This window comes from Cyprinus carpio, chromosome A21 (genome assembly GCF_018340385.1).
Source record: "Cyprinus carpio isolate SPL01 chromosome A21, ASM1834038v1, whole genome shotgun sequence".
NCBI lineage: Eukaryota > Metazoa > Chordata > Actinopteri > Cypriniformes > Cyprinidae > Cyprinus > Cyprinus carpio.
The window spans coordinates 11626275-11637543 of record NC_056592.1 but is presented as its reverse complement, the minus strand read 5'-3'; the positions used below and the strand labels follow the sequence as shown (position 1 = coordinate 11637543).

At 34.4% G+C, this 11269-nt stretch overlaps 1 protein-coding gene across 1 annotated transcript; it reads left to right on the top strand.

The window, feature by feature from the left end:
• The first annotated feature begins 3408 nt into the window (after window positions 1-3408).
• trpc6a (transient receptor potential cation channel, subfamily C, member 6a) lies at window positions 3409-11148 on the top strand. Its single transcript, XM_042710863.1, has 12 exons — window positions 3409-4287; window positions 5423-6170; window positions 6489-6668; window positions 6757-6921; window positions 7259-7475; window positions 7626-7853; window positions 7935-8199; window positions 8617-8812; window positions 9162-9362; window positions 9473-9529; window positions 9646-9721; window positions 10766-11148. The coding sequence occupies exons 1-12, from the start codon at window positions 4145-4147 to the stop codon at window positions 10912-10914; spliced, it is 2625 nt and encodes an 874-aa protein (XP_042566797.1). The 5' UTR covers window positions 3409-4144; the 3' UTR covers window positions 10915-11148.
• The last annotated feature ends 121 nt before the right edge of the window (window positions 11149-11269 follow it).

The following is an 11269-nucleotide window of genomic DNA, read 5'->3' as shown; positions in this document are numbered from 1 at the left end:
CTGGGTCACAGCTAAAAATATTCATACTAATCTTTTCATTGTTATGAATAATGGGAATTGTGTCATTACTAAAATTTATTTATTTATTTTTTTTTTTTTTTTTTACATGGAACCACACTAAATGAAACCAAATAATCCAGTCTGAAAGAAACTGTCAAACAGTCAGCACTGGTAATTGCATGAGATTTAACTCTAATCAAAGCTTGTTTGCGCCAAATAAATAAAGGAGGTAATTGTTAGATAAAGTTTTTAAAATAAAGTAACACTATGAAATGAAAGTTACAGTTATGAGAAATACAGTCACAATTCCAAGATATGAAGTCAAAATCATGATAAAGTCCTGAGAGTTATGGAGTTTATAAAAGTTTATTGAAAATGAAACTAAAACTGAAATGAAATACCACAAAAAAAAAAAAACCTAGAAAAATGAAATAAAAACTTTTCCAAAAATTTCAAACAACCCCCCCCCCTCAAAAAAAGAAACTTAAATATAAATTGAAACTACCATGCATTGCTTCAAAACAGATTAAAATGAAATAGAAATTATCCTAAAATACTTTCAGTCTTCGATTTTTAATCTACAGTGGCATAACCAAATGGGTGGCATGAAGTGGCCCCAACCACTCCTAATATGTAATAGGCCACCCTAAAACAGAAGTGGGACCTTTTATCAAGCCATAACCTCTTAGATTTAAATCAAGCAGACAAGGATTGACAGTAAAGAGGTATTCAGTGACTGATGGAGAAATACCATTTTAGCATCTTATTTCTAAACTAAATGGGGGTTTTAACGAATGTCAATTTAGTTGCACTCTTTGTATGGAAGAATTAAAATATGATAGAAGCTCAACAAAGTCTGAAATACCATCAACGAGTAAAGCCACCAAGCATTAGAGATCATCAGACGACACACACATTTGTCCATAAATCCATAAAATGTGGGCAAAGTTGTTATATTTTAAGTAATCTGGACTGAATATGAGATAATTTTATTGGAATAAGTAAGGGTTTTTTTTTGAAAGTTAATTTAATTTTTTGGGATATAAAATAGAAATAAAAACTAAAAAAAGAAAATATGAACTAACGTAACTAACAAAACTAAACCGACAGACTTGGTGCAATAACTGAAACGGAACTAACAAATAATTTGAAATTTAAATAAAAACATAAACTATAGTATCTTGAGTAATAGTCACAATTCCAAGATCCAATCACGATGCGACATATAAAGCCAATATGGGAGATTTAATGTGGGAAATACAGAAACAAAGTTAGTTGCATGATATAAATTTGCATTTTTGGCTATATAGTAGAAACAGGTAATGTGTTCCTAGAAATATTTACTAAGCTCTCTCTTAGACTCCATACATTAAGATTAATAAAAAAGTTTTTATTATGTTCTGACAACGAAAAGCTTAAAGGTGACCAGGCACTTTGTAATAAGGGTTAACAGCAGTGTTGCTATTGACGTGGGTGGCCTATTGTTTGTCCTGATTCATTGGAAGGACAGAGATAATTAACAATCTTTAAATAAGCTGCGTAGTGTGTGGGCCACTATTAGCATCACTGTCCTTGGGTAAATATGTCAGTTGTTATGTGTGTATATGTTAAACCATCTGTACTATGTCTGTTTAGAGCAAAGAATTCTGCCAAATTTTGTCCTGCCAAAGACTAAACAAAAAGTCCGGTTCTGCTGAAGTGTTTTGTGAGCAGGAACTTTCTGTGGGTTTATGTGGGAGTCACCGTGAGAGAGTGGAGGGAAACCAGATAACACTGAACACCATGCTTTCAGCATGAGAATTGGGGATTTAGTGCACAAAAGGGATAATTATTTTAAAGGAGACATGGACAATGCTAATGTCTTCACTCAGACCCTACACTATAAAAATTTATTTTTCAAATAAATGTTTTTATTCTTAAATCATTGTAATGATTTCACAAACATGAACACATTCTGGGGCATCCTGCACCTATTTTTTGCACTTGTCAGAGTTTTGCTTTACCTCTTTATGTAAATAAAATGTAATACATTTTTAAATAAGTTTAAAATAATTTTAACTTTTTCTTTTTTTTTTTTTTTTTTTTTTTTTGTATTTATTTAAAAATATATATATATAAAGAAACTGACCTAGAAAGTCAGACTTGATTGAACTGATTCAATTTAGACATGGGAATGGTTAATGTGTCTTTTATAACTATTTATAATATTAATATACACAATGTATTAATATCTAATTAAAGTTCATTCAAAAGTTTGTGGTTGGTAAGACATTTTTTATGTTTTTGAAAGAAATCTTTCAAGGCTCATCAAGGCTGCATTTATTTGATGAAAACAGTAAAATCAGTAATATTATATACAGTCTTTTGTCACAGGATCCTTTAGAAATTATTTCTATTATTATTATGCTTTTATAATTTAAATTGCATTTAAATCCACTTGACTCAGTTTTGAATGGACATGACTGTATAACATGACCACATTAATACATATATTTCAGCCACTCAGCAAACTCTGATGGATGACACTGTGAACAATGCAGGTACATGGAGGTTTGCCAATTTATATTTTGGACAATGAGGGTACTTTGATGTTTGTCAATGTTTACTGTTTATTTATTATGTATATATAAATAAACACACATACAGTATATATTTTAAAAAGATTTACATGTATATACATTTATATTATTTATATTATTTTTCTTAAATATATACATGCATGTGTTTTTATTTATATATACTTAAACATACACAGTACACTCTCATATATTATGTAAACAAAACTTTTATTTTGGATTAGATTAATCGCAATTAATCGTTTGACAGCACTACTAAAAAAAATTACAACTGCTTTGGCGCAAGGACCTTGTGTATAAGTTGACTTCATTGGGGAAGATGCTACAAAATATTGTATAATATGGCCCTTTTCAGATGATTTACACACACACACACACCCACACACACACACACACACACACACACACCCACACACACACACACACCCACACATAGTATATATGTAAAATTAAAACACACACAAAAAAAAACATTTGAGACAACCATTTACTAGAGGAAAACTTTGAAATTCCTGGTGCAGTAACTATATAAAGTTGCAGTGCAAAAAGCATGGGCAGTTGGTTAGCTTGTCACTGGAAATAATAAAAAAGTCTAAAAATAGTCACTCTGATAGTCATCAGTATCAGGGCCTATCAACATGAGAATAGAAACAAGACAGTGGCTTCCCATGATCCACTGTGTGGGTTTCCTTTTGACCCATTTGTTTGGCTCACATACTCAGTTAAGATTTCTGTGGGCAGTAAACTGACCACTACAGCACGTACACATTTAGTCATGTGGGTATATTACACACATATACACACACACACACAGATGTGGGACTGTGGGAGAAAAAATGCCAGAGAGAGGCAAAATAAAGAGAATCAAATGTGTGATGCTGCCGCTGAATGTACATTGACGATTGGACAGTCTGGAATACCATTGAAGCGGTTTCCCACAGTTTACAGAGAGCTGGGTGCTCGTAATGAACACACAGGATGTAGAGGTTTATTGGGAACGCTGAAATAGACCCAGAGGAATTCTACATCTGCACTCCGTCACTGGGTTTTGATTTTGGAAGCTGAAAGCAGATTTTAATCACCGTTCCCAATACAAACAGAGAGGAATATAAAATGAAAGACTTATTTTGAAAGGTGAGGGAGCTGCATGTGGCATTTCTGCGATTTCTTCAGTGATTCTTCATATTTGAAAATGTTACTAATCAAGAATGTCAGTGGATTCTGTTATCTGTCTAATGCTGAAATTAGGACTAAATGCTTTAAGCTACATTCAGTTTGATCAAATAAGACGAGAAAGAAAGAAAACAATTCATTTTTAGATTTCGTAAACCAGCAGGAAGATTGCTATCTTCCTCATTCATTGCCAATGAGTGGAAAAAAACATTCAGAATTCCTCAGTGCTCTGCACTATATCTCAAGACTTAAATGGGAACATAACAAAGGATTGTAGAAGATGGAGACTTGCCAGTGTGCGCACACTCAGTCTCTCACAGCTGGGTGTTTGGATAACAGGATGTGTTAGCTTTTCTGTATTCACATTTCGGACGTGAACTGCCTCAGTTGGAAGCATGAATCAAAGGAGACCTGTTCTGGAGGATGGAAATCCTCCGAAGTATCACACAATTGAAAAGAGGAACAGAAGTAAAGACAATCTACTGATGAACGAAGACTTTGGAGAGGACAGTTATGGCAGTTATGGACACTACCATGGGTGAGTTGGTCAAGGTTTTGTATGTAATTTATTTTTTTTTTACATTTGTTTAATTGATATTGTGTAGTTCAATGTCCTGACCTGAAACTGTCACTCAATATTCAATGAAATATCTGTGAACCGGTTTGCTCATTTAAAAAGTCAGGTTTCATTAAGAAGGCATCAGAAACTACTAACGGAAGTTTGAAATCTTATCATGCATAAGTAATTAGCATTAATGTATTTAAAAAAAACATTGTTTAGTAAAACTAGATGGCTATCAACCAAGTTTTGTATTTATTTGTATGAATAAATTAACAATTTTAGTGGAAACAATAATAAAAATAATTTTATGTAGACCTTATATGTATTATTCAACAACGTATTAATCATGTAAATTATATGTGTGTGTGTGTATACATATACTGTATATATATATATATATATATATATATATATATATACACACACACACACACACACACACACACACACATACACACATACTATTTAAATACTTAATAATTATTACAAATTAAATACATAATATTTTAAAATAACATTATGAATATATAATGTATAATATAATACAATCAATAATCACAATTATAATAATATGATATTAATATAATATTTAACATAATGATGTTTCATTCTCTCTCTATATATAAATTATTAACTTTTCAAAAATTATTAACATTGTATTTTTAAATACATAATTTGTTTATGTAACATTACACATTACAAGCATTAATAAATATTGTGATAATATTATTACAATAATATAACATTTATATATTAAATATGGTAATATTTTATTATACAGCTTAATAATTAAAGTTTTATATAAAATATTTCTATAGTTGTTTTTTAAATAAAAATACACAAAATGATGTACAATGATACAAATGATATTCATATGGCATTGAATATTTACATACTTTTTATGTCTGGAAAAAAACTGATATTAATAAGAAAACACGTGCTGATCAGTAATAACAAAAGGGTCTACTTTTTAAATGAATTGCATACAGTCTTTGGTAGATTGGTAATTGGTTGATTTCCAAGTAGCTTAAGTGGTGTGAATAGCAACATTTCAAAAAATTTTGTGAAATTGCGGTTATAGTACACATTCTTGGTCTGTTTTTAACCGCAGTGAGAGCCTGGCCCGACAAGCGTTACCCAAGAGCAGAAGGCAGGCGGTGCGAGGGGCAGCCTACATGTTCAATGCCCATCCTAACAGCCTAACCCCTGTAGAGGAACGTTTCCTTGATGCCGCAGAGTATGGAAACATACCTGTGGTGCGCCGAATGCTTGAGGAGATCCCGGAGCTGGACGTTAACTGTGTGGACTACATGGGCCAGAATGCATTGCAGTTGGCGGTGGCAAATGAGCACTTAGAAGTAACAGAGCTCTTGTTGAAAAAAGACAACCTGTCACGTATTGGGGATGCACTTTTGTTGGCCATCAGCAAAGGTTACACCAGGATTGTCGAGGCCATTTTGAGCCACAAAGCTTTTGCCGACTCCAAGAGACTTACAGCAAGCCCTAGTCAGGCTCCAATGCATGATGACTTTTTTGCGTACGATGAAGATGGCACGCGCTTTTCTCATGACGTCACTCCAATCATTCTAGCATCTCATTGTCACGAATATGAAATCGTGCACATTCTTCTGGGAAAGGGTGCTCGCATTGAGCAGCCACATGACTACTTTTGTACCTGTGACACCTGTAATTACCATCAAAAGTATGATTCTTTCTCCCACTCTCGCTCGCGTATCAATGCCTACAGGGGACTGGCCAGTCCAGCGTACCTCTCTCTATCCAATGAGGATCCTGTGTTGGCAGCCCTTGAGCTCAGCAATGAGTTGGCTTCCTTGGCCAATATTGAAAAAGAATTTAAGGTACAGCAGTGGCAACTAGGCCTGTTTGTCATTTAAAAAGATATAAACTATAAAACTGTAAAACTGCACGATATATGACAACTAAGTAGTTGGAAGATTATAAGTGAATAGCCAATTAAATTTGTTATCATAAATTGTATGGGCTCATTTCATGATCGTCATTTACTGTCATTTTTGAGCATGATGACCAGTACATTCTTCAATACTTCTCTTTTTGTGTTCCACACAAGAATTCACACAGAATTTTCATTTTGGTTGAACTATTTCTTTAAAAATGTAATAAGATTGCATGTCCTTTGTAATGATTATCTTCCTCAGAATGAATATAGGAAACTTTCTATGCAATGCAAAGACTTTGTTGTGGGACTTCTGGACCTATGTCGGAGCACAGAGGAAGTGGAAGCCATTCTGAGCGGTGAAGATGATGAGACTTTAGAAGTGCCTGGACGACCAAGTCTCATTCGCTTAAAACTCGCAATAAAGTACGAACTGAAAAAGGTAAATATAAAAAAAAAAACAGAAATCTGATAATCTGCCCTCAAATTCACTCTCAAAATGCTTCTTTTAATTTATTTGTCCCAAACAGTTTGTGGCCCATCCTAACTGTCAGCAACAGCTCTTATCAATATGGTACGAAAACCTGCCCGGACTCAGGCAGCAGACCACTGCCATTAAGTTCCTGGTGGTTTTAGGTGTTGCAGTCGGACTTCCCTTTCTAGCAATGTTGTATTGGGTTGCACCATGCAGCAAGGTAAGTATGTTCACACAAAGGTATGCTGTTTACTTTCTAACACTGGCGAAAACCAGATGTATCACATTTCGAACATACAGTACATGTCTAAAGTATTGAGCAATGGCTTTAACATGAATCATTCAATGAAACCTTTGCTCCGTAAGACTGTTCCCTTGGTTGTAAATTATAGCAGTGCTTAAAATATCCACCATATCCTATAAACCACAATAATGCTGATAAGCATATCAGGCTGATAAGCAGTAATGTACAAATATACAATAGAAGAATGTATCCACAGCACATGAAATCTTTTGTTAATCACACCACAATCAGTAAAAAATGCTGTTATCAACAGATGGGAAAGATTATGCGTGGCCCTTTCCTTAAGTTTGTGGCACACGCGGCCTCCTTCACTATTTTCCTTGGCCTTTTGGTCATGAATGCTGCAGACCGCTTTGATGGGACAAAGCTGCTTCCAAATATGACCATTCATGACTATCCGACGCAGCTGTTTCGTATGAAAACAACTCCCTTTACATGGATGGAGATGCTCATCATTTTCTGGGTCATAGGTTTGTTTCTGACTGATTTTTAACTTGTCAGAGGTTACTTCTCTACTACAGTCTGTATTTAGAGAACAAAATGTACAGTTAATTTGCATGTCCTCAGGACAAACTGCATGTTGCAACATTCATTTCTGTTTTTTAATGTCCTTCGCTTAGGGATGATTTGGGCAGAGTGCAAGGAGATCTGGTCCCAAGGTCCAAGAGAATATCTGGTTGAGCCTTGGAATTTGCTAGACTTTGGAATGTTGGCCATTTTTGTGGCATCCTTCATCTCAAGGATAATGGCTTTCTGGCATGCATGTGTAGCACAATGCTATGTTGATGAGCACTACACTGATTTGACCAATGTTACTTTGCCTTTTGAGGTGGGATACTTCCAGTTGGGTGAGTGATTGTCCTGCCAATTAAGGAAAAATTTAGTTTTAACAATTAAATCTATCTGGATAAATATCTTTTATGTTCCAGCTCGGATCGACTGGTTCCCGTCTGATCCTCAGTTAGTTTCTGAGGGCTTGTATGCCATTGCAGTGGTCCTGAGCTTTTCGCGAATTGCGTACATCCTGCCGGCGAATGAGAGCTTTGGTCCATTGCAGATATCTTTGGGACGAACTGTGAAGGACATCTTCAAGTTCATGGTTATCTTCATTTTAGTGTTTCTGGCCTTCATGATTGGAATGTTCAACCTCTACTCATATTATCGGGGCGCTAAACAGAATGAAGCTTTCACAACGTGAGTAGAAATACAGTATTTTTTTTCATCTTGGGTATATTTATGGTATTTTCAACCTCTACATTAATTAGGGGTAACGTAAATTTCGGCCGATAATAAATACAGTCATGGTGATTTTGCCAATTAAAGGCAGGGTAGGTCATTTCGGAAAGGCTAGCAATAGCAAACTAGCTCCCACCCTCCCTGCTCAGATTTTAAACAATGTGAGGATTCGATTTGTAATTTTGTTTTTGGAGGCTGTCAGGATTCAAATTCTAATTTTCTGAACAGTAGTTTAAATACACAGTGAACTGATCTATGAACATGTTGCAGTTGGCAAATAAATGCACTTCCTATGAGAAAAGGAAGTGTTTCTCAATTTTAATAAATATATGTCTATTTTTAATTAATATATATCTTCTCCCTATGTCTCTGTAGTGTAGAGGAAAGCTTCAAAACATTGTTTTGGGCAATATTTGGCCTTTCTGAGGTCAAATCAGTAGTCGTGAACAATGGACACAAGTTCATCGAGAACATTGGCTATGTTCTCTATGGAGTTTATAATGTCACAGTGGTCATCGTCCTGCTCAACATGCTCATTGCTATGATCAACAGTTCCTTTCAGGAGATTGAGGTACTTGATCTCTTCTTAGTTAATGTCTTGATATTGCTTTTGAAGAGCTGCTGACATGATAAATCTGCTGACATGGAATCTGTAAATCTGTATTTTTTAATTTTTTGTGCTGATGAAGCACTGTGTTTTGTTTTTTTTTATTATTGTGGGAAAAAAAAAATTATATAATAAGTTTTGTATTATGAATGGCCTTAATTAGTTTGACTGCTTACCCCAGTGTAGAGTTTTGATTGGTTTTATTTGTTTTAATTGATTTTAATTTTTTTTTTTGTTATTTTGTTTCTCTGTGTATTTATTCATTTATTATTTTATGTTTTTAAGTATTTAGTGTTTTATTGTTGTCTTGCAGGATGATGCAGATGTGGAGTGGAAGTTTGCCCGGGCCAAGCTTTGGTTCACTTACTTTGAGGAGGGCCGGACTCTCCCTGTGCCTTTTAACTTGGTTCCCAGTCCCAAATCTGTTCTGGGTTTGGTTATGGGGGTTAAGGGTCTTTTGCAGGAGATTTTCAATAGACACAAAGCCATTGTGAAGGGGTCTGAGCTCAGTGAGGTAAGGAAAATCCCCTCTAATTCTACATTATATTAAGAAAATTCAGTGTGACACTCATAATAAATGAATTCATTTATATTGCGCTTGTGATTTGTTGGCTCATAATTCAGTTGGGACAGAGCAAAACTTGCCAGGTCAAACCTCTTCCTAGCCCCAGTCGATATCAGGCATGTTTACTTCCATTTTTTTTATGTTGCACCTAATGTTTATCATATATCTGAATATGGTTCATATTTGCTTGTTTGTGATTTGACATTGAACTTACTGCATTTAATCTGTACAGAAAATTATGAAGCGTCTTGTTAAGCGATACATCATCAAAGCCCAAAATGACAAAGAATGTGATGAAGTCAATGAAGGTGGGTGTATTTAAGCTTTCATTAAAGGGATAATTCACAAAATATATTGTGTTGTGGTCAATGTTGTTGGGTGTATTTAAGGTTTTGTTAATATTGACCTTTTTTTGTCTCCAAAACATGATTTCATTTCATAATGTTCATGAAACATGCAGATGGTTGTTCTGAGCACAACAAATATCAGAGTCGTACTGTTTTTATAGAATTTTAAATGTAATATTTGGTATGTCCACCTTTTGCAGCAATAATAGCAGTACATCTCTCTGGCATAGTGTCAGTATATTTCCTGAGAACTTCAACACTAATGTTATCCCATGTCTTCCGCTACTCAAGCCAAAGGCTTTCCTTTGAATGCACAATAGATCTGTCCAGTTTATTTTCCACTCGCCCCAAATTTGCTCAGTATGGTTGAGGTCTGGAATTTGAGGGGGCCAGTCCATCATTTTCAATATTCTAGTAGATTCCTTCCATCGCAGGTAGTTTTGGCAATAGTTCGTTTTATGGGTATCGTAATGACCAATTCAACAAAAACAACTGAAAGCTCTTAAATATGCCAAGTGTTCTAACAATTTTGGCCACCACTGTATATATTTTCAGAGTCATTAATGGAAAGAGTCGTGTCAAAAAATAACAAATAAAAATTCCATTGTGTGTCCAACTGAAAAAATAAAAGCAAATGGGTCTGAAACAGCTTCTGTTGTGTTTAAGGCTGATGGGTTTGAAGCAGATGGGTCTGAAACAGCACAAGTGTGAATTTTTGGTTGATTTTGGGTTTTTGTTTTTATTTTTTATAACTGGAATATACTCAAAGGAAGTTTTATGATTAATTTATTGGTTACACTTTATTTTATTTTATTTTTTATTGTTTTTATTTGTTATATAATCAACTACATTAAGGTAAGGATTAGAATTAGGGTTTGGTTTAGGGTTACTTCCATGTAATTATGCATAATTATTTTGTTATTGTAATAGTAAGTACATGTGCAACAAGGACACCTTAAAATAAAGTGCTGCCAATATATTTCATAAATGGCTGCTGTGTTACAGGTGAACTGAAGGAGATTAAGCAGGACATTTCAAGCCTTCGCTATGAGCTGCTGGAGGAAAAGTCACACAACATGGAGGAGCTGGCAAAGCTAGTGAGGACACTTGAAAAAAATCTCTCTCAGGAATGCTTGATGCTGAAGTCTAATTAAAGAAGTCAGGCGACTGCGTTTTTTATTTTACAGAAGCATATAATTAACATATTTATCAAGCAAGACAATTTGCACTAGGACTACATGTGGTTTCACATGCTTCTCTGCCTTGGCCTGCTGGGTTAACAGAACAAAAAAACAGCTGTTGAGCTTTCCATGACTGTGAAGAAACATTCTGTGTTTCTGTTTTGGTGATACATTGTTTTTTGTTTTTTTATAAATATGATAAATATGCACAATTTACTGTTAAGATTTTTTTGTAGGTAAGTACTCTAATAATTCACATACAACAAAAATGTAACTTGAGGAGATTAAAATTTATAGCATAAATTTATAAAAAACAAATGTTTTAGTT

Coding starts and splice junctions, on each gene's coding strand:
- trpc6a (XM_042710863.1), top strand. CDS start 4,145: ATGAATCAAAGGAGACCTGTTCTGGAGGATGGAAATCCTCCGAAGTAT. Junction 6,922..7,258: donor GGGTTGCACCATGCAGCAAG/GTAAGTATGTTC, acceptor TGTTATCAACAG/ATGGGAAAGATTATGCGTGG. Junction 7,476..7,625: donor CATCATTTTCTGGGTCATAG/GTTTGTTTCTGA, acceptor TCCTTCGCTTAG/GGATGATTTGGGCAGAGTGC.